General features: G+C 45.6%; 1 protein-coding gene across 1 annotated transcript; it reads left to right on the forward strand.

The window, feature by feature from the left end:
* Window positions 1–1421: 1421 nt before the first annotated feature.
* On the forward strand, window positions 1422–27804 carry CLIC4 (chloride intracellular channel 4). The gene is made up of 6 exons (XM_041460806.1): window positions 1422–1613; window positions 15723–15832; window positions 20563–20688; window positions 21481–21587; window positions 22734–22915; window positions 23811–27804. Exons 1-6 carry the CDS (start codon window positions 1542–1544, stop codon window positions 23973–23975), a joined length of 762 nt encoding a protein of 253 aa, XP_041316740.1. The 5' UTR covers window positions 1422–1541; the 3' UTR covers window positions 23976–27804.

The following is a 27804-nucleotide window of genomic DNA, read 5'->3' on the forward strand; positions in this document are numbered from 1 at the left end:
ATCCACGTTCCAACAACAACAACAACGGTGGGACGGTGTCCTTCGTGGTACAAGCTGCAATTAATTAACGGGTAATTACCAAGGGAGGCTCCTGGCTAGGGCTGGACTGCACAGCCCTACATCAGTTTGGTTCCAGTGCCACACCGATTTCCAGCCCAGGCTGTCCCACCCCATGAATCAGCGAGATTCCTTGGACTCTAAACCAAGCAGAGACAGATATTCCACTGGCTCCTGGGGTGCTGGGGCTGTCCAGAAGCTGCAGGAAGGGGAATGAAAAGGACTTTGTCACATCAGTGGCCCAGCCCTATCAGCTCCGGAGAGGGGCTCGCAGCAGTTCTTCCTGCTCCAGATGAATTCAAGGGCATTCAAAGCTGATATTTGCGTAAAGACATCCGGTTATGCAGAACCGAGGGCAGCAAACGCCTGGAGAGACAGGAGGATTTGTTATTAGCAGCGAGCGCTCCGTTGGTAACCATTCCATGTGGAGCCATCCCGGGCTGCATTTGGGTACAAATTACAGGGAGGCTCATCCCGGGTCACAGACGGCATTGAAGTCACTCCGTGCCACCTCGGGGGATGCCACAGCCCCGGCCTGCCCTGGGAACGGCTCTGCCGAGACGCTCAGGTGCAGCTCCACTCAGACTATTAAAAGTAGTCTGGGCTTCCAAAAGGAAAGCGAGGACTGGGAGCAGGGGCGGCAGGCGCCAGGCGTGAAAGCCGCTCTGCTGTGTGAAGCCGCACGGGGAAAATGCGATCGTGGCTCTGCTGTTCCGCTGGAAAGGCTGGGAAAAGTGCGGTTCGCTCTCTTTCCGATGTTTCACCCAGTTCTCCCGCACATTTTTTTGTGTCCGGCTCCTCAGACTTAATAGTGAGGGGAGAATGAGGCTGGAGACTCATCTGCCTCTCGGGATGGATTTTTCCCCCTGCCAGGAAAGGAGCTGTTCGTGACGCTCTGGTGTGGTGGGTTTATGAGGGGGAAGTTTCTAGATTTTAAGTTTTTCGCTTGAGGGTGAGGCAGACTGAGCCGATGGCGGGGGGACACATACCCCAGGACCGGCAGCTCCCACACGGCTTGGCCCCGCCAAGGCCGCTCCCAGACGTTGTCACCGAGCATGACATCAGCCGCGGGCGGTGTCTCACGCCCGGGGAGCCCATGTCTGACACGGGGGTGTCTCCTCCGCCATGGAGGGACCGCGGGGTCCCCCGTCCCTGAGGGGACTCCGCGACCGCCATGGCCGGTGCCGCCCCTCAGAACTGTCCCCTCACGGCGGCCACGCCCCCTCACCGAGGCCACACCCCTCAGCGCTGCCCAGCATTGTCCCCTCAGGGAGGCCACGCCCCCCCTCCGCGATGCCCCCTCAATTCTTGTCCCGCCCCCTCGCGAGGCCCCGCCCACCCCGCGCGGCCCCGGCGGGCTCCAGGCGCGGGGCGGGGCTGATCTCAGTCGCGCGCAGGGCGGGTGAGGGGAGCGGAGCGGCGTCGCCGTCCCGGCTGTGGCAGCGGCGGGCGAGGCGGGGTTAGGGGCTGCAGCAGCGAGAGCAATGGCGCTGTCCGTGCCGGTCAACGGGCTGAAGGAAGGCGACAAGGAGCCCGTCATCGAGCTCTTCGTCAAGGTACGGCCGAGGGGAGGCAGAGGAGGAGAGGGGAGGGGAGGTGGGGCGGGGGAGTCTCGTCCCGTCTGAGCGCCGAGCGCGCGCGCGCCGCGACCGTTGGGCGCTCCCCCCCCCCCCCCCCCCCCCCCCCCCCCCCCCCCCCGGGGGGCGCGACCGCCCCCCGCCCGGGGGGCTCCGAATCCCCTCACGGCTCCGAGTCCCCTCACGGCTCCGAGTCCCCCCACGGCTCCCTCGGGCCCCTCCGTGCGGACCCCGCGGACGCCGCTCCCCGCCCTGCACGGCGTGGGGAGCCCCTCGGAGCACCCCCCGACCACGGCGGGCTCCGCTCGGGGCGGCTCCCGGCGCGGTGCGGGCACAAAAGCGGAGCCGAGGGCGTGTGCCCGGCGCCCGGGAGGGAGTGCGGGAGCCGCGGTGAGTCAGAGCGCGCAGATGGAGCGGGCGATAGCGCCGGCGGACCGCAAGCAAAGTCACTTTTTTTTGGGAGGGGGAAAAAAAGTACGGCCCGGATGCGTTTTGCTGGAAGATTCTCCGCCCGGAGCAAAGGGTGCCGCGGGTGCGGGGCAGCAGCGCTGGCACGGGCCAAGAACCGAGCGCCACAATGGATCGCCCTCGCTCGGCATTGTGTGCCCGGCCAAGCGCAGGAAGGCGGCAAAAAAAGCAGCAAAAACACGAGTTACTCCTCGCTCCACGCCCCAAAAAGTCTACTTTTTATGACGGGAAGTGAATATGTAAAGTAACACTAGGTTTTTATCCAAACTAGAAGAATGGGCATGTGTTGTACTGCCCTTATCTGGCGAAGATACCATATGGTATCTCCACATGTTTTGCATTCATTTATTGCTGTATGATGCAATATTTTGCATCCTCCGGGGCTCTGGTGATGCAGCACCTTACTTTTACTTCATATCAAAAGTAACACCAATTACTCTGTGCAATCTTCTCTTTCTGTGATTAAACGTCCTTTAATGAAAGCCTCTGCAGAAAAGTATTGAAATTCTTCGGATGAAGTTTCTCCCAATTGCAGTGAGAAAATCAGAGATCTCTTCATCTGGGAACTTGGGAATTGCTTTGTATAAAAGCAGCGATGGCAAACATGAAAATTTCCAGCTAGAGCTTTGGAAATAAGTTATTAAATATCGATTTTATTTCTTAAATTATACTCTCTAAAAGTGTTGATTTTTTTCTCTTTTCATACTTTCTAATAGTAGTATCAAGGGGCAGTAATGGGACCCCAGGGAGAGCATTGCAGTGGAGGATTCCAGACCTGATTTTGGTCAGAGGATTTAGGCTCTTAGTGTAGAGGTTCGAACTTACAACTGCAGCAATGAAGTTACAGATTACTTTGAATTATTTATAGCAGTGTGTCTTTAATATAAAATGCCAATTTGTCTTCATCTGTCCTAAAGTTCATCAGCTGATTTTTTATTTTTAAACAAATTTGAGTAGTGATTGATGGCAGAATGATTTGGGGGCAGAGGGAAATCAGCTTTGTGGGTGTGTTTAAAGAGAATATTTCATGCATGAGGAGTGGCAGGGAAGAAGCTGTAAAAATAGTTTTGAGAGAGATGTGTTCATTCTGATTAAATTAGAATTGGACAATAAATCTGTGAGATTATATGAAAGGGGAAAATCAGGGAATTTTTTTGTCCTTTTCAGTTGAAATTTCTTCATTGGCATGGGTTGAAGAAGGCTAAATTTTGGGTTATCAGTGAGGATTTTTCCCTCAAGAAAACCTTTTCCCATTGTTATGGATGACTGCTGCAGGCTGAGCACTGTCTGCCCTAAGGATAAAGTTCAGGCTAAAATAAGAGATTATTATTGCCTGCCTTCACAATCTTCAGGTGAAGGTTATTTCCTATGAAATCCTTCAGATAAAGGACAACCCCCAGCCCAGCAGAGAGACCAGAACAGTTTCACCTGGGTGTTGCTGCCTGTCCCACACTTTATTGAAGCTGTTGAGGATTATCAGGACAGCTTTTTTGTAAGGCAAATAAAATCTTGTTTTCTGACTCATTTAGATGCTCACTTCAGAAATTGCTTGGAGAATATGTTTATTGAAGAGAACCAACAATGTCTGTCTAAAGGAGCACTAAATTTGGATTTTAGTAATTATTTTTTCCTCTGTGAATGTGACGCTCGCTTGCAGTTTTTCCACGTGCTTTTGGGTACAATCTAGAAAAAAAAAATAAAATCGAAGTTACTGAGAGTTTCTCCACTCAGATAATCACTTTTCAAGCCGTGTCTGGGATCTACCTGTGCCCTGTTAGCCAGGGAAGCTCTTCAGGCAGAGGTAGTGGAAAAGTTCTGGACCAAACTCGAGCTCTCAGCCCAACGCCCGGCCCAGGGGCGGTGACTGCATGACCTGAGCACAAAGGATTGTAGCAGCCAGACCTGAGATGAAACAAAGGTAGGGATTAAAGCTTGAGAAACAAACCTGTGAAGCAGGAGAAAGGGTCTGGCTCTGTGCCCAAACTGCGGGGTTTGAGCCTTATTAAACTGTGATCAGTGACAAAATGGGGTGGGCACGGGGAGGAGCCCGCACAGGGCTGGGGTCAGCCGGAGTGACTCTGTCGCAGTGTTGTCACCAGCACATGGACACGATTTTTCCCACCAGACAATGTATCAGTCTGCTGTAACTTGTATTTTCTTGGTCTGGGAGAACTCCGTGCAGGATTAGGGTACTTAGGTAAGAAAATCTGTTGCAGTGGTGATTCTGTTCCTTGGTGTCACAATGTTGTCAGTTCCAGCCCTTTTTTCATTCCAGAGCCGGTGGGCTGCCTGTGGTCTCTTTTAAACCAAGTGTAAATATTTTCCGAGTCTTTTCTCTTGAGAGCTGATTAGGACAAAACCCATCATGTATCTGATTTCATTTAGTTTCCTCGTCTGTTCCATGTTTTATTAACGAGGGAGGCTTCCATTGTCTAAGAGGAATATTTTTATGTGCCCTAGTGGCATTTCAGAGCAGTGAAGGCTGCATTGTGGTGAATGTGCTTGGAGAAACTTGAGCTCTGGGATTGGAGTGCAGCTCAGACAGGTCACTTGGAATAATAGCTGTGCTTTAGTTGGTGCTGTGTGGAATTTTATTGTAAATAAAAAACGTGGTGAGGCGACATGGTCAAATAGGCCCAGTCACCTGTGGAAATCACAGAACAGTTACAAAACTGCCTGTGCAGCTCCTGTAAGGGAGTGTGTGAGGATGGAGCTGCTAAAGCTCAGCCCTGGGTGCTCAGTGATTGCATCCTCTGCTCACACCGAGGTGAAGACACAGAGGGTCAGCAAGTTCAGTGTTAAAGGAAACAAACACCAGGCTCCACTAATGAGAAATTCAGAGTTGTGTATCTCTGCTGGCATGGCATGGGTTGGAGCAGACGTAGGGAATGTGAGGAAGGTCTCCCCTCTCCACTGGGTAACGTGTGTGTACTTGCTAATTAAATCAGACTTTGGATTTCTGGCAGCTCTCAAATAAGATGTCATTGCGAAATGGGGCACCTGTGTTGAAAATCAGATAGAGTCTTACTATCTGTTTACCTCTGAGTTGTCTGTCAGTACAAAAGAAAGAGCTGTGATTTCACATTTAATAAATAGCCCACTCTGAAGCCCTCACAGTGGCTGTAGCAGCCTCTCTCTGTTTTTGTGTATCTGAACCAAACAGATTTGGCAGGTGAACTGTTTGTCTTCCTGGCTCAGGGTCTGTTTTGTTCAGTGCAATGCTGGGGTTGGGGCAGGAAGGGGATGTGAGCATCTCCAGCAGCAGCTCCACGGGCTGGATTTGTGTGGATTCAGGTCTGCCTTTGTCTCACCCTGTGCTCATTCCCTTACGTAAGCTGTGCTGTGGCACTCTGCAGCCCTGTAGCTCTGTACATTGGTTTATAACAAACCATCCCTGAGCTTCTTTGTCACCAGTTTTATTTTATTTTTTTTTCTTCACACAAAGTAGCTGTATGATTTAAAGGCACATCAGTACAAGGAAATAACAGGACTGGAGACATGCAGTGCTGCTTCTCAGAGATAGTCTTGGCAGGGTTATTGCTTGATAATCTTATTGGATAAGTCTCCTCCTTATGCACCAGATGATCCTTGGAGGGTTTGATGTAACCTCAGCAGCTGAGAACCTCCTCAGCCTGTCTGTGATATGTGTTTGGTGTAGACAGCAAAATGTCATGTGAGGGTTATTTCTTGGGAGTGTTGTAAAGGAGCCCTTTGTAAACTGAGGTGTAACCATTTAGTTATATCCTGTGCTCAGTGGGTGTAAATCAGGCCTTTTCCTTCTCTGGCCAGCAAACTGTAATTCCTTTAAATTCTGCCTGAGGAAGTCCTCACAGCCAGAAACACCCTCAGCTTTTTCATTTGAGTCTGGTTGGTGATGCAGTACTGGTGCTCTTGGTGCAGAGTTGTTTAAAAGTACAGAGATGGTCTCAAGTGTAAATGTTGGGGTTTTTTTTTGCAAATCATTGGTAAGTAAGCTTAAAACCTTCTGGCAATAATTTCCAGAGGGTTAACTCATTTCCAGATGAGTTAGCCTTCCTTCAGTCAGGAATTGCTTCTGAGTAATGGTTGTATTCTCTGGCATCCCTTCTCCCCTTCCCAACGATTAACATCAGACAGCTCTGATTGTCAGGAGAGCTTCTGTTTGACTTTGCAGCTGAAATGTGTCTTAACACTCAAGCACTTTTCCTCTTTTCCCCTCAGAGGGTTCTAAAAACTCTGTGAATTCCCAGATTTCAGCTGGTGGCCCTTCACAGCTGAGGGTTGGGCTCTATGGTGGTGCTGTGAGTCACTCCCTCCGTGGGACACATGCCATGGACACATTCCTGCAGCACAGATCCTGCTACAAAAGACAAGTCTGTCCTCAGTTTTCCCAGCTGGGATTTCTCAGGGTGTGCATTGAGGGCTTGAAGTGGAAGGAAAAGCCTGTGTGTCAGAGCACATGTTGTGGGGCAAACTTTAAGGCCTGGAGGCTGCTGAAAGTCAGGGATAAAGGAACACTGAGGATCCGGGGCTTGTCCTGATGTTCTGTGTGTCAGTCTGAGTGTGCAGTGATGAGTTCACCAAGCAGGGAAGGGCACTGAACACCAGCATTCCTGTGAAAATGAGTAAAGAGAGTGAGATCCTCTTTAGAGAGAGTTTTGTGTGGCCATAAAGATGCTTGATTGTTGAGAAGTAACGAGATATGAGAAATCCTTACATCGACTCAGGGAGTGGGTGGGAGGCCCTGCTAATCTGGCAGTGGGCAGCCCTGGGACAGGATTAGCACGATGAGAAGTTGGTGATCATCCCCCTCCCAGCCTGGAGTGACTCATGGCACTGTCTGCTCCTTCCATGGCTATCCTGACCTCATCTTGGGCATGGAAAGAGTTCTTTATTCGAGGAGCAAGCCTGTCTGTCCTGGAATGGGGAGAGCAGAGAAGTCGTTGGTTCTCTGGATGTGGATTTTTGAAGGCTGAGTTGTCTCTTCCAGGAATCTGTGGAAGAATCTAATTGGGGAATTCCTTGAACTCCAAGCTAAACAGTAAGCTGTGTACTCTGGGAAGTGACTGTTGGACTCTAAAGTTTGATTTTTTAAAGTGTTCATTAGCTCAAAGAGACAAAAAAAAAAGCCCTGGACTGTTATTTTCTCACCAGTGTGTGTTCAGATTGTGTTTAAATGAAACATTTCTTGTGATGTGACAAACACAAGGCCTGCAAGCTTTTGTAACAGTGCCTGCACCAATCCCAGCGTCTGGCCAGGCTGGACATACCACTTAAAAATCCACAAGAACAACTTTTAAGGCTGGATAACTGTACTTGGCAGTAATTGGATTTGTTGCCTTGTTTTGGTAGATGTTCTCTTTTCCCAGTGAACTGAGCAGTGCACTTTTGTAAAGCCTGAACTGGACAGTGTGGGGGAAAACAAGGTGGTTTTTGTCTGCCAGGGGAGGCACTTGGTTTGTCTAAGACAACAAAATTTAATTAAGGTGGTGGTTGGTTGCAAATTGATGGTTCATGGAAAAATAGTTTACATCTGTATTTGTTATCCATCTAATTTGATTTTAATCTTCAAAGTTCTTGGTAAATAAGCCATAACAAACAGCTTATTGTCCTAATCAGGTCTGGGGTTTTTTCCCTGCATATTCTTCAGTGTAGAATAATATAGTTTTAGTCTTAAAATAGATGCTAGGTGCTCCCTTGTGGTATTAAGAGTTTGTGCATATTTCAACAGTAAAAACACCCAAACCCAAAATTGTTATGTTGTCTTCACAGGAGTTTCAATAGAGGTTTGACTTCAGGAGCTTTAAATCCTTTATTTTAGAATACTTTTTCCCTAAAAAAAACCAAAACCAACCAAACAAAAAACGTTAGAATACTTTTTCCCTAAAAAAAACCAAAACCAACCAAACAAAAAACCCCCAAACCAGTTAATTTTTTAAAACTTGCTTTGAGTAGTTTGGGTTTTTTAATTCAGGTCAAATATTTTTAAACTTGCTTTGAGTAGTTTGGGTTTTTTAATTCAGGTCAAATACATTTGTGGCACAATCTGGATTTTTAGGGTGTTTGCTTCTGCTGAAGTGAAAAACATAAGCTAAACTGCTGTTAATTACAAACATCTTTGTGTGGGAATTCTCTTGGAGTTCAGACTTATTCCTTGTATTGTTGGCCAGACAAAGGGCAAGGAACTTACCCGAGGAAAGGAAATGACTGAGTTCTCCCCACTGAATCTCCATATTAGGTATAAACTAAATATAGGAGTGTAATCCAGGAGTGAAGTCATATCTGTATATTTTCCCCAGAAGAGCTAATGGGATCAGTCAGTGCTACTGGGCCAGCCTCAGAGTTTTTTTGGCTCTTGGAGCTTTACTATTTTGGCTCTGTCCTTTGGAGAGCTGCTTTTCTGAAATAAAGGAAATAGCTTTTTGACATGGTTTTATCTAAAAATAAAATCAAAGCAAGGCTGAGGAGGTTTCTGTGGCCATTCAGGGTGCTGCACGAGGTGAGACACGGTGTTCTGGAGCTCAGGGAGATCAGGACACAGGTCCCAGAGGAGAAACTCGGGTCCCATCTCCCAGGGGAGCAGGAATTCAGTCAGGGAGGTGCCTTTTATTGTGCTTGTGTTGGACAGACAGCCGGCCTGCCCCAGTCCCTTCACTCTGAAATTGAAACTCCAGCCCCACTTCTGGTCCCAGATAATGTTTTTCCTCCCCAGAGCTTCTGAATGTGCTGCTGACAGGGGAACAGGCTCAGGGCTGTGCTGCCTTTTGAGAACCTGGGCAGTTTGTGTCCTCCCTGCCCCTTCCTTTGCTCACAGCCCGGGCTGAGGCAGTGCTTTAGCTGCACATCCTGTCTTGGACCAGGCTTTGAACCCCCAGCTGGTGCCTTTTGGGCTGGGATTTTGACATGAAACTCTGGGTTTTGCTGCTCCTGGGAGGGTTCAGCCCAAGCCAGCTGGGCTGGGATGGCCTGGAGGAGGAGGAGGAGGAGCAGCCCAGGGTGAGGCTGCAGCAGCTCTTGGTTGATCTCTCTGCTCATCTGCCCAACCCCTGGCCCATCTCTCTAAATGAGGTTATAAATACCACAAAAAGCTCTATCTTTTCCTGTCCCACGGAAGTGAGGCACAGTCAGAGGTTTATTTGAAGAACTCTGAAATGCCACAGATACAGATTTGACTGGGTTCTTCTGAGCCCCAGTGACAGCGTTTGCTGTTCTTTCCTCTCACTTTGGTGCTTCATGATTTGGTGGGGGAGGTTTGGAAATGGGTCTCTTGGGCTGTAGCCAAGGCACACGCTGTACTCCAGCAAATTTAATAAGTCCAGGAAGAGAGAATCACTGTCATGAACAATTCCTGCTCTAGGTTTATGTGCTGGAGACCCAAAGGCAACTTTCAGGCAGTGCAAAAGAAACCCTCAGTGCTGCAGAGTTAATTGTCTGCTAGCAGTTTCCTACCAGAAAATTGCAAGATTGTGTCGAGATGTTGCCCAGCACATTGTAGTCAGTGTGGCCCTGCTGATCCTGTGGGGTTTGTTCAACACTGGCTCTGTTTGAGGTATTGCCACAGCAGAGATGCCAGGCCTGTGCCATTAGTGAATAATTGGATTTTCCTGTGCCAGCCCAGGAAGTGTCCTGAGTCTGTCCACAATAAACCCAGAGTTTTATCTTCCTGTCATTAAGCTCATTTCTTCACTGAAGAAAATGGTGATTTGTATTTAAAGCAGGTTTGGGGACTCTCCATCTGATTCTCCCAAAGGATGAGCATAGAATAATTCCTGTTCTCCAAAGGACTAGAAGCACTTAATTAAATTCTGCTGAACTGTGAATTTACTTCCCTACACCATGAGGATCCCACAGCATCTTCCAAAAGCTTTTCAGTGAGAAAAAGCTTTGAGCAGTGATGAGCAGGAGCTGCAGGAAACTGTGCAGGACAAGCCTGCTAATGATTTTCTTGGGAGCAGCATCATGCTAAAAATAGCATCATCCTAAAAGGTCAGTGGCTGTTCCAGTCTGGTGTGTGGCACAGAGGGGACTTATCAGAAAGGTAATGACCGAAGGGGCAGCTTGGATGGGCTGGCAAACATTCCTTCCCCTGCTGAAAGAGCCAGATCTCAAGTAAACACAAGCACTCAAGTTAATTATTTTGAAGTATTTTTTGAGTTTAAAGGAATTTCAGCTGAAGTGGAACTTGGGTTGGTTACAAATGGTGATGGGGTTGTGAGAGGCAGTGGTAACTCAGGTTGGTTTTGTCCTGGGTGTGTTAATGTCAGTCAACATATAGCAAATGTACAGTAATTATCTTAGGCTAATTATCTTAGGGAATTCCAGGTGTCAGCACTGACCTGATGCTTTTTGTTTTCCATTTTCCTATGTTTTTCTCAAAGGAATGGCTATTTAAAGTAGCAGTGATGGCCTAAGTTCAGTTGAGCTAAATTTGGGAAGGGTGTGGTGGTTGTGACTTGAGAGTTTACCTTCACACAGAGTTACCAAATAAAAAATTCACCTTCAAAAGGCACTTCTGATGTCCTGAACCCTCTGCAGGATGTGCTGTTGGTTTTTCTCCCCGATTCCCACCTTTCCTGCTTTTGTTCATCGTGGCAGGGAAGTTCTTTGGGCTCTCAGCCCCGTTTTTGTGCCAGCCCTGTGCTGCAGTGTTCTGTTCATGTGTGCCCTGCCTGGTGGCACAAGGAAAAGCTTTGCCTTGGAGGTCGTGGCCCCAGCTGTGCCCTGTCCTGGAGAGCCAGAGGTGACAGGAGGAAGTGTCCCTGTCACTCAGCCCTCAGACTAAATCTGGTTGAACCGGATTTAGTCAGGGCTGGACTCTGCCTTGCTCCCTGACCTGTTCCTCCCCTAAAAACAAACCAACTCCCTTCTCAAACTGCAGGTCTGGGAGGGTGGCAAGGAGTGGAACACTACTGCAGATAAGCTTTTCCAGCCCTGCACCTCACTGCCTTGTCACTTGTTTTGCTCTTTGAATCAGAGGAGAACATCAATATTCATCAATATTTGAACCACTGGGAGCCTTTGAGGTCTGCTTTGGTTTGCAGAGTGGGTGTGAGCACAGAGCATCCCCGAGGCTCATCCATCCCTGCCTGAGCACAGGGAACAGTTGCAGTAATGGCACTGTGGGGAGCATTTGTTACATCGATTGCTGTCCCTCCTTCCATGGCTGCAATTCTTCACTCTTATCTGAAACACCCTCGGTCAGCACCACAATTCTGCCTGTTCAGCTGGGCAAGATAAAGGTCCAGGGATTTGGGCTGATACAGCCAGACCCTTTTCATGTGTGGAACATCAAACCACTCCTTTCTGTATCCTCTGGTCCTTTATCTCACACCTTGGCACTGCTGCAGGTTTTTCACTTGAATGGCTTTGTTAGTTCACCTTAAACCATTTCCTTTCAAAACAGTAATCCTTAAAGGATTATTATTAATTACTCAGTTTTGGAATGAGCTTACTGCTCATTAAGCATGCAAAATTGATTGTTATCTGCTGGTTTGAGGCAATGGCTTTGCACCATGCTGGGTTGCTCATGCACTTTTCTCAGCAGGTTTGGTTTTCATTGTTAGAACTCAAGACATATTTCAAGATTACCGAGTTCAGAATCTGAACATACCCTCTCTTTCATTTTCATTTTCCCCCAGTCTGTTTATTGGCTGGAAAGTTATTCTTCTAGACTTTGCAGAGTGCAGCTTTCCCACTTGTGGGAGTGGGGATTTCCTTGGTGCTGCAGTCACATGGCTCCAGTCGTTGTCTGGGTGAGAAGTATTCTGTGAGATGCTTCTAAAATGTCTCTATCCCTCTTCATCCAAACTTCTTTTACCACTTCTGGTAAAGATGTCACATCTGGGAGAAATTCCCTTGAGAGTTTTGGGCAAATTAAGAAATGGTCTTCTGGTGTTCTGCCCTTTCCTTTTGTTCTATTTTTGCAGGCAGAGACTGAGCTGTATTACATTGCTCATCAGATGCACTTTGACTTTATTATTTTTCTGCAGTTATTTGATCTAGTTTGGGAACCTTGTAGTGGGCTCCTTTTAGCTGATTCGTGCTTGAAACAATTTTGCAGAAATCTTTGGGACCAAGGATTCTAGAAGTCTCACATCAGTGCCCTTTGAATGTTCCTTTGCTTGTCTGGCTTTTTGTTGGTCTTGCAACAAATTTCAGCACTCCCTTGCTAAGGTAAATCCACTCAGGCTCTCGTGTCAGGAGTCAGGTTAATTTTTATGCAGCTGTAAAGACAAACATTTCACAATTTAAATGGATTTTTTTCCTCCCCTTAGCTTGTTCAGCCACTCAAACAGATGTTTGATTACTTCTACTCTCTGGGGTTTTGTTTTCTTGGATGGTCTCATTTGAATGAAATCACTACTCAGGGCAAGAGAAAGGGAGGAGGTGGCTTCCCAGCTGAGCTCACTCTTGCACACCCTGGGATAAGTAGATTTTGGGCTTTTTTCCCTTTCCCAAGGGCTGCACTCCTGCATGGGCTGAGCTGCTGGGCACTGGGAGTTGCCAGGAATGGCTGTGATAAACCAGGCTGGCTCCTCAATGAGCAGCTGATCTGTGTTACTGCCCTGGAACTCTCCCATTCTTGTTTGAACTTCCTTTCTTATTTAATGTTTCTTTAAAAATAGCTTTATTTGTTTTCATAGAACACTGTAGAGCAGTGTTCTGGAGGGTGTGTGCTCTGCTCTCCCTGTGCCACGTCTTACAATTAACAAGGTCCTTTTTGCCACCTTCTCAGAAGTTTTTTGAATTCAATTCAGTTTGTAGAGGGTAACACACAAGTGGGAAATCCCATTTTCCTTGTTGTGTGGAAGGTGTGGCACTTTTCCTCTGCCTGATCCTAATCCCTACAATTGAAAACCTGAAATTCAGTGAAATTAGATATATGGTGAGATTTTTGAATACATATCCTTCAGTGTGCAATGGTAGAATTGGAAAATAGCCCTAATTGCAGGCAGTTTGGCATTAGTAATATTAGCAGTATTACTGGTAATAAAGATTTTTAGACTGGTTTTAAAAAGTATTGAAATAAAACTCCAAAGCTTCTTGGTATAGAATGTCTACAACCTTATCTAATAACAAATAACCTGTTAGTAAAAAGAAGTCAACATTTAATATTTGCTTTACTCTGATGGTGACGAGGATTAGACACCGAAGATATCCTGGAATTTTATGGCCTCAATTCAAAGACAAGGCAATGACAAGCAACAATTATTCTGTGATTAACCCCTGCATGTCAAATCATGTCAGCTTTCAGAGTATTCCCCTAATATGTAAAGCTGAGAGTTTACAGCCAGCACAGCTCTGTTCTGGCAGAGAACATCAGAGGCAGGAGTGGCTCCTGCAGGAGCACCCAGCACAGTGGGGACCCTCTGAGGAGAATCCATGGACTGAGGGGGATGCAGGGCTGGCTGCTCCTGAGGAGGGGCTGCAGCATCAAACACAGACACCAAACGGGCCTCTCGGGCAAACGGTTACAGAGCAGGATTCCTTGGCTCCAGAGCACTGGAGCCAGAGTTTCTTGGCATTCTGAGTGCATTCCTTCTCCAGTATGTGCTCAGAATAACTTGGGACTTTTTGGAGCAGAAATGGGACAAACGTTTGCAGACAGAGCAGTCTGGGCTCCCTTTGGGCTGCTGGGCTTTGAGAGTGCATCAGGGTTTGCTCACAGACTGAGCATTGCTGGGCTCTGATCCCCTCCTGTGACTCAAATAATCCAAAAAACCTGTCCTAAACTGAAGCAGATGCTGCTGCTTGCTTGTTCACTCTGAGTGTTGCACTTGTGTTGGGAGAGAAGGAAAGTTTCAAGATAAGTAAATGCATTTGACCTTTTTTGGTCGCTTTGATTTTGGCTTAGGAGGATGGATGTTAATGAAAGCCACAGGTCAGCCTGAAATTTTAAACAAATTTTTGTGCAGTTCTATGATTTTAAAGTAGCTTTGGTTTGGATTCCAGTGGGCCAGGTAAAGTTTAATGGATGGGGATTTCAGCCTGTGCTGTTAGTGCAGTGTAACACAGGTTTTGCTTGAAGTTTGAGGACACAGATCAGTTCTGAGTCAAAGGATTATTTCTGCTTCAAAGCATGAATTACCCTGGGCAGTACAAAATATCTATTTTCCTTAAATGGGATGCAGTGTTGTGTTTTTCAGACCCTTTTTTCCAAAGGTAGATCAGACCTGACGCGTGGCAGCAGAAAAAGCAGATGGCTATAAATCTATAATTTAGCTGTGGGAAATGTCAGTTCCAGTGTAAACACAGGGAGGGGGAAATTGCTGAAATCCAGCCTGCTGTCTGCAGGGACAGTGATGGGTTAAATATTAACATATTATCATTTTTCTAGATGCTTCTAGAATTCAGTCTCCTCAGCAGACACATGACAGAATTTGAGACAATCTATTAACAATAATCTGCTGCAAGTTTGACTCTACTATCCAAAGATAAAGCAGGCAATTTGTAATTTATGACAGAATAACAACTTCCTTTCTCTGCCAAGTCTTCACTAATGACATTAATAAAGGTATGAAGAAAACTGGCTGTGTCTACAGCCAGGTCTTTGGAAGCTCTGACAGGAGGGGCACTTGCAGGAATGAGTCCATTAGCTGTAGGAACAGTAATTAATTTAAAAATCCTCAACAGCTGTTAAAGAGACTCAGCTTTATCTGCAAAGGCCCCATGACTTTACAAAACACAACACAGATTTCTGAATTTGAGACAGTTTCACTGAAAGCTTTCTCTTTTCCTGGCCTTTGAAAATCCTGCTGTTACTCTTCTTAACTTTCAAAGTCTTTCTGAATTCTCCTCACTGTGATGATGAAAGAATTGGCCAGGCTTTGAGAATTGCATGGATGAAAATCACTCTTGGAAGGACTCTCATAATAACAATAATAAGCAAAATCCATTGAAACTCATCTGATATAAAGTACCTGTCAGGATAATCTGACATATTTGGCTGCTTTAAGTACTGAACCAGTTCTCAGAGGATTGAATTTTATAACAAAGGTTTCCAGGCCCTCATTCTAGCCCAGTAAAAACGAAAATTTTCCAACTCAGCAATGCATCCTTCGTTGTCAGAGCGATGATGAGATGGGTGCTATCACTGGGAGCTCACTGCTGCTTTCTAATGGGCCTTTGTTGTGCTGGGACAAAGACTGATTGATAAATTGCCTATAAAAAGTGGCTTTGGGATATTATTTAATTGTCAGTGAAGTCTCTATGTACTCACAGTTATGTCTTTCCTCACAACACCTGCAGTACAATCAATCCTCAGTTCCTGGCTCCCTGGAGCACTGCACAGGCAGAGATAGAGGCACTGAGCTGGGGAGATGACTCCAATTAATTAGCCATGCCTTGGAGAAGAAAGCAAAAAGAATAATAAAGAGCAAAGAGCAGCACTGCCACTGGAGAGCTGCCATCAGAAGGTGTGGCTGCTCAGAGGAGGATGTTCAGCTGCCAAGGGCACTGCAGCACTGGCAGCATCACAGATAACTGAAAAATTGCTCTGTACATTTTCTGAGCAGCCAGAGGACACGTGACAAATAAAAACTTGACAAATGTGGCAATTTCAGGTGTACTGAGTGTGTGTTTAACTGCAGCTGTTGCAGTGGCACAGCCCTGCCCACGTTAATGCTCTGTTCTGTCCTGCAGGCTGGCAGTGATGGTGAGAGCATAGGAAACTGCCCCTTCTCCCAGAGGCTCTTCATGATCCTGTGGCTGAAGGGAGTCGTGTTCAGTGTCACAACAGTGGACCTGAAGAGGTAAGAAATGCTTGATTTATTGGGGCCAGCAAGAGTTCAGCACCTTTGGTGGAACAAAGCTTTGGCCAGAGCTTTTATGGCTCACAGGATGGTTTTGTGAAATTAAAATCTGTCCCAATGATTGACTGAGGCAGCCTGGGTGTAAATGGTGCATTCATTGATGGTTTAAACAAAAATAATGGTAAGTTCTCTGGAATTTGTTCAGTGGTGTTCTTCTGTAAAAGTCACACAAAGTCTTTTGTACCTGAATATTGACTCTTCCTTTCATTACTTCACATCAAGATGCCCTATGTGAGGACAGATGGATATTTTTAGTCAGCCAGCCTCTGGTCAAACCTCCAGTGATGGATAATTGTCACAAACAATATGCAGCCTCCTCCTTTTCTTAAGGTTTTTAGGATCATTTTGGTTATTGTGCAATAATAATGAAAATACTTGCCCATGAGGTAAATCCAAGTGAAATGGGTAGGAATAAAATGTAGAATATTCTGCCTTTGTTCAGTGTCAGCCAGAGAAGTCATGATGCTGTCACCTAAACTGCAGCTGCTCCTCTATGAAATGAGTACCTTGGTGGCCAAAACCAGTGAGAAGTGAATCCAGGAGTCTGAATTTCCTCAGGCTGGGCATTCTTTTTTATGAAAGTGCTAAATTCAGCAGGGGCCTTGTGTTTGCTTTGGGTGTGAAGTCATGTTTTCCCAGCACTGATGGAAAACTCTGTTGGTCACAGCTCTGAGGAGGGGAGGCTGCCAGTGCCTCCAAACCTGAATTTCAGGAATAAAGCCAAGAGAAACACAGTGTTCTGCACTAAATCCTACATAGAGGGGGGAAATCGCCCTGCTGGAGTCAACCTCTTGGGATTTTTTTGAGAGAGGTGACTTGTTTGGGTTTTAAAAATCACTGTAGTTGCTGCTTCAGTGCTGGCAAGGAGTGTTAAAGGCTTCCAGGTGTGGTGAACCCTGCTGGAGTCAACGTCTTGGGATTTTTTTTGAGGGAGGTGACTTGTTTAGGTTTTAAAAATCACTGAAGTTGCTGCTCCAGTGCTGGCAAGGAGTGTTAAAGGCTTCCACGTGTGGTGAGGGGCAGAAAGCAGCTTTTGTCAGCTCTGGGTGCATTTGGAGCTGCTCAAAGAGCTTTTCTGGCCAGTGTGGGATTTCCCTGCAAACACTGGTGCTGCCAGCCCCATAAACCAAACGTGTCACATCTTCCTGAGCCCTGCCTGTGGCTTGTGCAAACCCAGGAGCAGAACTGCTGCTTGTGGGCTCTTGGTAGTTTGGGATTTCCTTTTCCTTTAATGATGGGGTTGTTTAACCTATTGCAGTTACTGGGGTGGGCAGGAGGAGGAGGTGGACAGAGATGTTTTAGGTTTGAAAGGCTTTTTACTGCTGAACCAGTTTAGATATCATTAAAATGCCAAATATTCCTGATGAATTGGCTTTACTTTGTGTCCCCTTGGCAACTTGGAGTTAATTGGGTGGGGGAATGGGATGTAGGACTAACTTTTACCCTATAAATTGGTTGCAGATGTTTAAAGTTGACCTTCCTTACACAAGGAAAGCTTTCTTTCAGGGTTTTTTTTTTTTTTTCCTGTTGGGGGGGGGGGAAACACAAAATAAGTGCAAAATTAAAGATCTGCAGGGGAATAGGTCAGATCAACCACTTTGGTGTTGTGCACTGAAGGGGCTCTCTGGGAAAGGAAACAAAGGATCACTGAAGCTAATTCAGGGTGGAATAGATATTGATACAAACTTAATTCCTTTTAGACTTTATTCAGATGTCCTTAAATACAGCTTTAACTGTGGACTGATCAATACCCAGTGGCAGAGCAGTGCAGTTTGCAGAACATCACATCCAGCTAAGTGCTTAATAGGAAATGTTTGCTATCACGTGGGGCTGTTTCCCCTTGTTATCACTGCCAGAATGATAATAGATGTTAGGTGGTGCCTTAATATTGTCACAAGAAACTGCTTTTGTGAGCACATTACTCAAGCCAGTTATCTCCTCTGCTCTTTGTTCCTGTTAGACACAAACTCAAAGAGCAGAGCAGGAATTGTTTAAAAAAAATGGAATTTATTTTGTTGGCCAAAACCAGAAAAAAGGCTTTGCTTTCCTCTGCCTCATAACGTCAGTGCTGCACAACAGCAAGGCCAGCTCTGTCTGTTTGTGAGCCTGAAAAGGTCATGGTTGGGTACAAAAGTTCACAAGTGAGGGACTTGGGACACAGGAAAATCTGAGCCTGCTTTGCCTGGCCCTGCTGTCCTGTCTTCCCCTCCAAGCTGCACTGTGCTAACAAAGGCACATTCTGCACTGCTCAGCTCTGCTCTCAACACACAAAATATGCACATAGGCAAAGGAGGAGGGCAGTCCCACCCTCTGCAAGGAGTCAGGCATTTCTTCCCTCTCTTTGGGCACACAGAGGCTTCATTCTTCCCTTCTGGGCAGCAGCAGCTCAGTGCCCAGAGCTCTGGCTTGTTCTGGGGGCCAGAGCAGAGCTGCACTGCACAAACCATTTGTTGGGCTTGGAGCAGCACTCAGGGCCAGCTTGCCTTCAGCTGAGTGCTGAAATCCTGTTTGAAGCATCTTCATTTGGAGTTTTTGCAGTTCCTTTGACAGGCAAAGCTTAAATAATGATATGGAATATCCCAATTAAATATTAAGGACCACCCAGAGGTGAATCCAGCTTCAGCAGTGTGAAATGCTGCTGAGGAACTGGGCTTTTAGTCCTGGCTTTTCCCCATGTACTCTTCAGATCCTCATTGCAGTATTTGTGTAATTTATACATGTGTTACATTTTGGGGGCTGGATTTTGTCTGCTCTGCAATAAATAATTTGCATGCTAATTGCTATTCTGGTTTGTGGCAAAGCTGTGAGGTGTTTACACCTTAACTCTGAGGGTAGTGATGGCCAGATAATTCACGTGCCTCCAAAACCCCTGGTAAACTTTGGGGTAGGCACAAACCATCTTGGAATTATTTGGAGTGGTTACAGAAGGGTTTTTTGTTTGGGTTTGGTTTGTTTTTTTAAGCTCTCCAGCTTTATCTCTGAAGGAAAACGTCACTGTTACAGTAATTGCCTTCTTGTTTGACTGTTGAGGGAATTTGTACTCTGAGCCTTTTAAGGTTGTTCCTGTGAGCTTGTGCTAAAGCAGGGCTGGGTTGGGATCTCCTGGCAGGGGCAGCAAACTGGAAGTTAAACCCTGAGCTGGGCTGTGGGATCTTCATCTCTGCTTTCTTGTTCCTGAAAGATCCAGGTGGCCTGACTGGATGGATGAAGTGCTCTGAGATGCACCCTGGTTCTTTGGAAAACTCTTTTGGGTAGTTCTTTGGAATAATCTGAGTTAAAACTTGCCTTTGATAGTATTCCTGCAGATCCTGTGGTCTTGCCCCTGTTTGTTTTTAAAATAACATTCCTTTTGAGGAATTTTATCTGGCCAACATGGGGAACTGGAAGGGAGCCACGATGACTTCCTGTAATTGTTGGGAGTTACAAAGCTGTATTTAAATGAAGTGTTAAGCTACTTAAAGCATTACCCAATGATAGACTTTAAATCCTAAAAGTGAGAGAGTGGTGGCAACTCTTAGTGAGGAATAACTTCTCAGAAGCTTAAAAATTGAAAAGAATTAAATTATTGTTTGCATGAGGTTTCCATCCCCTGCCTTAAAGCAGGGTAAAGTATGAAAATCACTTTTCTCATTCAGTCTTACAAGTAAGCACACCTTGGCTCTATGAAAGGGGCAGTAGTGGACAGGACATGAAATTCTGACAGGGCTTCTTAGTTTTGTAAGAAATGGAAAACAGGACAGATTGTAAACTGGGCTCAGCTTGGAGTCCAGCTGCTCTCTCAGTCCCTGCAGGACTGGGGCTGTCACCAGCTCAGATTCCCTGTCTGGTGGTGTCAGGAGGATTTCTTGAAGTGCAGTTGCAGTTTCCAGTAAATGCAGTTCCTGCATGCCTGGGGCTGCCTCAGGAGCGTGGCCATGCTGGTCAGGGCTCAGTCCCAGCTCAGGGTTAGGGTCCAGTCTGGGTTTGTTCCAGCAGGAACCAAGGGGCAGCTTTACCTTGGCACAGCTTTCAGCTGGGCCAGTGTTTGTTGTTGCTGGGCCAGCAGGAGGAGGTGGCCAGGCTGCCTGAGGGAAATGTTAGTTAGAAATAGAGCTAGAAATGGCTGAGTATTTCAGCTTTTTGCTAATAATCCTGATGTAGGATTCCTCTCCCAGGTGTGCTGCTCTTGTTTGTAAATACCTTTTCTCACGGGGGGAAAACTGAAGAATAATTATAAACACAATGTTCAAGCATCTGTCAGCCAGCCTGGAACCAACCTCCCTGGGCACGTAATAAATGCTTTATACACTGGGCTGGAGCAGAGTTCTTCCTTCCAGAGCAGCTCTGTGTGAGGGGGGAGGATTAGCACAGATTATGCTATATATAAACTCTTCTGGAGGGCTGGGGAAAGAGGGAGAGTGTGAGGTGTGTCTGTAGGTATCCCTCTTCTAGTCAACATTGTGCTGAGCTGAGAATAAACACAGCCAGAGGTAGGAGGAAATTGTTTTTAACTGTTTTAAATTAATTGTTAGCAAGTGTATTCGAAATGTTTAGTTGTAAACTGACATTTTAGAAAGAAAACTGCTGGTGTCTGTTTAAAACTGAGGATGTGGAAACCTCAGCAGTGCTTTTGTGGTCATAGCAGTGAAATGTCCCCTGCTTATTCTTCATGGGTTTGCATCTCACCCCAGGAAACCAGCAGACCTTCAGAATCTGGCTCCAGGCACTCACCCCCCCTTCATCACATACAATGGGGAAGTGAGGACAGATGTGAACAAGATTGAAGAGTTCCTGGAAGATGTTCTGGCCCCACCCAAGTAAGTGTTAAACTGATGGTTTGTCACCTCAGGGGATTTCTGCCCTAAGTGAGATGTTCTTCAGCATCAATAAACTGAAGACATGGACTAGTTCTTGCTTGTCATACCTTCTTCCCCTCATCTCCCTCATCTTTAGATCAAAAATTGTTTTCTCTGTGAGATTATTTTAAAATTATCCTTTGTATACCCCAGTCATCCTTTCTGCACTTTGAAACTCTTGCTTTTGGTGACAGGCACATTTGTGTCCAAATAATGCAAATGAAGATGAGTCTGCTGTACAAAGCTTAATCCTAAACTTTAGTGAGAATTTGTTTTCATGTGTTCAAACTTTCTCCAGACTCTTGGCTTTCTACTCTTCAGCTGGCAGGCAGATCCAGACACTGCCTTTAACAGACTGAACTGTTTTGTCTTTTCAGCATGGCAAAACTTCAGGCTTTTGTTAAAAGATGTGGAGTCCATAATTCTCTGATGTTAATTGAAATGGAAAACCCTGTGTTTTGCTTACAGATGAGTGATGTGCCCCCTTGGCAGCACTGGGTTGAGGGGGCTCTGGTGCCCCTGGGCTCCTCAGACTCTCTGCTTGTACCAGATGTCTCATTCAGAAAGCAGCAATGTGCTTTGGTGTCCCTCTGGAAGGTGCTGGGATTAAAAACCTTACTGTGTGATCCTGCACTTCAGGAGTCACTCTGGAAAAGGATAAATCAGTAACAAAATGTCATTTTGTGCCAGTTAATAGATAATGAGCACCATTGTGCTGAATGTGCTGTAGATCTGCTCCTTGCTGCTTTTCAGGTACCTGAAACTCTCACCAAAGCATCCAGAATCCAACACTGCTGGAATGGATATATTTGCCAAATTTTCTGCTTTTATCAAGAACTCTAGACCAGAAGCTAATGAAGGTGGGTCACTGGGGTGACAGTGCACTCCTGTTTCACTGTCTGCTGTTTTTCAGAGCAGCTTTGTGGGAAATGTCTCCCTGACAGATTTAGCTGCATGTTGGTGGAAACTTGAGAGTCTCATGAATTAAAATCTTATTTAAATTTAATGTCAAAGATTTCAACATTTGAAAGAGGACTTCAATCAGAATTTCAGTGGGGTGTCCATGGTTTGTAAATATCCCTGGCACTAGATCCTCTCTGTGCAACAGCCACTCAAAACTCTTGAATGAAGGATAAATATTTCAACATCCAGAAGCAAATTTCAGGCAGAGTTTGTGTCATGCCCCAGTGGTTGAATTTCTGCTGCTCTTATTTCACCCCTCTAGGACTGAGGGCTCCCATTCAGAGTTCTGGGCTAAGTTTAGTTTGTGTCACTGTCATTAAAGGTCCAAAACCTTTCTGTGTGGAGGGAAAACAGATTTCACATGAGAGATCAATAAATGGTAAAGAACTCACAGCTGGGCCTTTGAGTAGTTCAGTACAAATCAATTTTGTCCTCAAAGTACTTAGAGGTGAAACCAAATTCGGGGAATCAGGGTTCCTTTCTGCTGCATTTCAAATGGAGAGATGCAAAACATTTGTAAACTGTTGGGAAATAAACGGGGATTTTATGGGGTGTGCTGCCCTCTGCTGCTGCATTCCACAAAGCTGCTGCTCCATTCCAAACCTTGCTGTGCTCCAGCACCAGCCTGGGTGCTCTGGGTTGGTCAGGGCTGTTTGCTGAGCATGTGACATTAAACAGATTATGTTTAAATGTATATAAACCCCAGCATAGCTTAATTCTAATCAGTTTAAGTCAGTTAGGCACAGTCTTAAGAAACTGACATAAGCCACTTTTTAAACCAAAAATAAACCCTTGGGGGCAGTCTTACAATATTTTAAATTAGTGCAAACTCCTGTATTAGCCAGTTCTAAATAAACTACATATGTGGGATATTTAAAGAGATTCTGGTCCAGTTTCAGTGTTCTGCTGAGCACAGAGACACAAAAACTGGCCAGGCTTACAAATCCTTCAGGGTAGCCCAGGGATATGGGGTTTCTATTTCAGATCTGTTTAATATTTTAATAATATTCAATATTTGTTTTGAATCACACCTTCCTGTGCAGCCTTAGAACGTGGCCTCTTGAAAACCCTGCAGAAGCTGGATGAGTACCTGAACTCCCCCCTGCCCGACGAGATCGATGAGAACAGCCTGGAGGATGTCACCGCCTCCACCCGCAAGTTCCTGGATGGCAACGAGATGACCTTGGCCGACTGCAACCTGCTGCCCAAACTGCACATTGTCAAGGTAAAACCTAAGGGGTTTCAAGGGAAAATGCAGGAGGAAATATCTGTGCTTTGTGGCATTCCCGAGCCCAGCTAATTGCAGCTGTCTGTAAGCTTAACTGCATTGTTAGCACCTGAATTAAAATCTTATTTAAATTTGATGTCAAAGATTTCAGTATTTGAAAGAGAATTGTTAGCACCTGAATTAAAATCTTATTTAAATTTGATGTCAAAGATTTCAATATTTGAAAGAGAATTGTTAGCACCTGAATTTGTGCCAGGTTTGAGTCACTCACAAGGGCTCTGGGCAGGGGAGTTCAGTGCTGGTGTGAAGCTGGGGGCAGGTTGGGCAGCAGAGAGCCAAACCCCATTTCTCTGCACTGACCTCGTGGCCTCAGGGAGCTGCAGAGCTCACAGGAACAAGGAGGGTTTGAAGATCAGGTGAGCAGGTAATGGCTGAAGTGGGTGTCTGCTCACTTCTGTAGAGAAACTGCTCCAGAACAAAGTAAATGACACAGTAGGAAATAAAGGGATTGGATAAATAAGCAAGTTGGAATCTTGGAAGAGGCAGCCTGGGACAACCACAGGAGTGCAGATGTGCCCACATCAGTGTGGTTTGATTCTCCCCCTGCCTGCAGAGATCTGTGTCAGTTCTGTACTGCAGATGGAGCCACAGGCTCAGTTTCTGCCTGCTGCAGAAGAGTTTCCCTGGGTGAGGACAGCCCCAAGGGGAGCGAGGCAGGAGCAGCCCTGAGGAGCAGCCAGGGCCAGGGGCATCCCCCAGGAGCAGCCTCTGGAAACTGCAGGAGTCATCCCAAGTGTCCAAGCTGGAAGCTAACTTCACAAGAGAATGGCTAGGGCTGGAAAAATGTTTTAAGTGAAGGTTGTAAATTCATAAAGCAATTATTTTTTTCCAGGTGGTGGCCAAAAAATACCGCAACTTCGAGATTCCCAAGGAGATGACGGGGATCTGGAGATACCTGACAAATGCTTACAGCAGGGATGAGTTCACCAACACCTGTCCTGGAGACAAGGAGATTGAAATAGCTTACAGTGATGTAGCCAAGAGACTCACCAAGTAAGCAGCACTTGCAAAGGATGAGGTCCTGCATATCCCATAACAATGCTTCTAACAGACTGCTCTTTTCATATCAATAGCAATTGTTTTTTTGCATGAACTCGCAGTTACTCCAAGTCACGTGGATAGACCAGGTACAGTAATTACCTAAAGTTTGCAGACTTAATTACAGGCTTGTTTTTCCTGACTCCTCTCACAGCCTTTGAATATGATCGATGCACTGGGGTGACTCTGGATTCTTCAGTGTCAAGGCTTGGCTCGCCCCTGCTGCTTTTCTCTGTAAACATTTGGTCCATGATTTGTTCAGGAATTGGTTTAGGATCCTGTCTCACTGTATGGTACAAGGAATATTTATGTATTTTGGAATTTATTGCTTTTCCAGAAGATCTGTACACACCTGTCATACCTGTGACACGTTGAACTGTACCTGCTTGTCTATCCTATTTACATAGAGAAGGGAACTTAGTATCCAAAAGAGCCATTTGCAAAATGTTTGGCAATGTTTTGTTGGTTTGTTTTGTTGTATTTTTAAAAACAATCTCTTGGATTTGAATTCATGATAATGGTTGAGAATGGACTCAATGTGAACCTTGGATTTGAATGACCTCAGCATCAGGGAAGTTTGAATCCAGGCTTGAGAGCTGGGGCAAGAAGCTCAAAGCTCAGAGTTGATGTTTATTGTGTCTTCAAGAGCTTGAGAAGATTTAAACACCTGCATTGTACGAATTTTGAGTTGCAGCAAACAAATAATTGTCAGGGTTTTCCATCAGGAAACAGCAGAGTTGGAAGCTGCCCTCTGTTCACCTTAAGAATTGCAAGTGGCTTTCTTTTTGGTAGTTAAGAGCCTTTTTGTTTTGTATAGGTATTTTTGGTGATTTTTACTTAAAAATCTGTTCTGTCATAGCCCAAATCCATGGAAACTGTAGTGTCCTAACTCTGGGTGGGGAATAGCAGTGCAATGATTAGTGATGCAAAATGGACTGAGAGCCATGAAATGGGAATTTTTAATGCCCTTTCTTCCCTGAAGAAAGCTAAAGTGACCTTTAAAGAGAACATTTGCCTTAAATGATAGTAGGGTTTTTTTTCCTGAATGGGAATCTGGGAATTTTGTAAAGAAATGGTGGTGGGATCCAGTCCTTTCCATTGAATTTATCCCAATTGTTTCTGTGCACCTGGACTGAAGTTTTGCATACTCATAATCATTGCACTACTATACTTAAATCTTTTTACAGCAACACTGAGGAATAGCACTACAATTTTTTTAAAAGCAATTTTCAAATGTTTCTAAACCAGGGAATAGTTTTCTTGTTTAAAATTAATGGTTTTGATGCACGAAATAAACTGCTAGGTTATTTTTAAAAGACCATCATAAACAACTCCAAAGAATGCTAGACTTATATGCCTATTTTTTTGTAAAGATACTTTTATATTTAACTGATTTTAGAAGCTGGAAAGTGCTATTCCTGCTAGGTTGTTCTTGGAATATTTAACATTCTGCAATAACGTGGAAATGCTCACACAAACACTTTTATACACTAATTTTTTTCTTTTTTTTTTCTTTTTTTTTTTTTTTTTTTTTTTTTTTTGGTAAAGCACTGGCTTTCTGGAAACCAGCCTGACTTTTCTAAGCATCCTGCTTTTGCTACTTTATGTACCATGGAGTTAGTTGGACATAGAAGAGGTAGAGAACCAGATCCAGATTTGTATACCTGGCTTGTGGTGCCTTGCCTTCCTAGAGCTAGAATTCCAATATAAAGGCACTTAGCAATCCTGTCACATCCCTTTCAAAGGCAACTCTCTTAGATATACTTAACCCCTGTTCTGGTTTGTTACAGGAATGTTTAGGCACAGAAGGAAATCCTGGGGAGTGACCTGCTTAGGAGAACCTTGACCCTTTATTAATTACTGTTCTCTAATGTCACGTTCCCCTCATGAATAAAGTTCCTCAGCCATAAGAATCCTCTGTAGGGCTTCAGTCTCTGCTACAACGTGACATCTAGAAAAAGGAATGACTTTTTTATTTAGATAACAGCATTTTTGACCACACATAGGGTGAAAATCCCCAAACCAGCCCTCCTTGGCTCGGTGCTCTTGGCCACCACAGGGTTCACAGAGCTGTAGGAAGCACGTGGGCATATCTTTGTGAAGTTTATAGCTCTCCTTTGAAAAACAGATCAGGATGGCCCTTGGAAGTTGTGTTGATGGGGCTGTGGAGTCAGGCTGTGCTCCCTTTCCCAGGGAATTATCCCTGGAGTGCAGAGAGCAGGGCACCCACAGCCAGGAGCAACCCCCACCTCCTTAAACACCAGCTCAGGCTTCTTCTGACATAATCCATCCCCTCTGCTGTTCAGGCAGCCTTCAAACCATTCCCCTTCTCCCTCAGTGGCTCGATTGTGTCTCAGAGCTTGTAAGCAGAGTTCAGGCTCTGTCTGTGACCAGCGGGTTCCTCATCTCAGCACAAGAGCCTTCCCTGGGAGGTGGAATTCCAACGAGCACCAGCCTGGCATGCTAACTGTCCTGGGTGTCTCTCAGGCTTCCTGCTGCAGTTTTGTTGTGGCAGGAGCTGCCCAGCCCCTCCTGGCTCGGGGAGGGAGCAGGAATCTGGTGGAGAGGAGCAGCTCCAGCTCCGTAGGTGATCCCTGCAGAGCAGCGGGGAACGGCAGCGTCTGGTGTGGGCAGAGCACTTTCATCTGGCCCCAATCACCAGCTCCACACTAATTAAAAAAAGCCCTTTCATAACTATGTAAATTCTTGACTTCTGTCAACTTGTTTACAATCTGATCTTTAAATGCATTTTTAATTTCATCAAACAGCAATTAATCTACCCCCTGTTTAAATTTAAAATGCTGCTTCTAGCCCCTTCTCCAATTTAAAAACAGCAGTTACCCTTTCAAGTAGGCATTCCAGTTTGCAAGCTGGTTGCATGTATTAGCATGCTGAATAACTTTCTTTATTCTCAAGCTGAAATATGCTTAAATTCGCATTAAAACAGGTGACTTGTGTATTTCCTGAACACAAGGGGAAAATCCATCACCTGCACCCTGTTTTTGTGTGGGAGAACAGACCATCCTTGGGTGCATTATTATTATTATTATTATTTTTCTCCTTAACAAAGCTTTCCTTCTCGAGGAGATCCCTGCTGTGGAAAGGCTGCCTGTGGAACAAGAGGCGTGTAGGACTTGTGGAACAATTCCAGCCCTTCCACAGCTTCCCTGTCCATCCCTTCCCTGGATGTCCCACCAGGCAGCCCCAGCTTTCAGCTTTGCATTTTCCCATAAAATCGCTGTTTTCTCCACACTGGGCATGTCCAAACTGATCGAGAGCTGCGTGCAGCTCCGTGATAAGGAGAGAGATGTAATCAAATTTTTATGCTAAAGCAGCAAATTAGCATTTGGTATCAAAGCAGCACAGACAGGAGTAAATGGGAGCTGCTGGAGCCAAACCCACTGATGCCTATCTGGGTGCAGAACAAAAAGTGGTGAAGTGCAGCCAACTCTGCTGCTCTCCCTTTGCCACTCAGAACCATCTGAACCCATCCAGTGAATATTTTTCAGGAGAAGGCTGTAACCCAGGTGAGAAATGCTTCATCTGCCTCAGAACCTGTGCCACCAACTCCTGAGTTTGGTTTCTGGAGGGGGTGGGAGCAGGATGAGGGGATGGAGACTCCCGAGACAGGACATCAAGGATTGGAGCGTGGTTTGCAGAAATACTTGAAGAGTTGATACAATTTGTTGTAGTTTGCTTATGTCTTTCACTTTCTGGAACATCTTTTACAGATATACCAGTATACTGCTGGCAGCTATTGTTAAATAAAATTATATTTTCACTACCAA

This window comes from Pyrgilauda ruficollis, unplaced genomic scaffold (genome assembly GCF_017590135.1).
Source record: "Pyrgilauda ruficollis isolate IOZ18807 unplaced genomic scaffold, ASM1759013v1 scaffold149, whole genome shotgun sequence".
In the NCBI taxonomy this organism is placed as follows: Eukaryota; Metazoa; Chordata; class Aves; order Passeriformes; family Passeridae; genus Pyrgilauda; species Pyrgilauda ruficollis.

Coding starts and splice junctions, on each gene's coding strand:
- CLIC4 (XM_041460806.1), top strand. CDS start 1,542: ATGGCGCTGTCCGTGCCGGTCAACGGGCTGAAGGAAGGCGACAAGGAG. Junction 20,689..21,480: donor GATGTTCTGGCCCCACCCAA/GTAAGTGTTAAA, acceptor GCTGCTTTTCAG/GTACCTGAAACTCTCACCAA. Junction 22,916..23,810: donor CCAAACTGCACATTGTCAAG/GTAAAACCTAAG, acceptor ATTTTTTTCCAG/GTGGTGGCCAAAAAATACCG.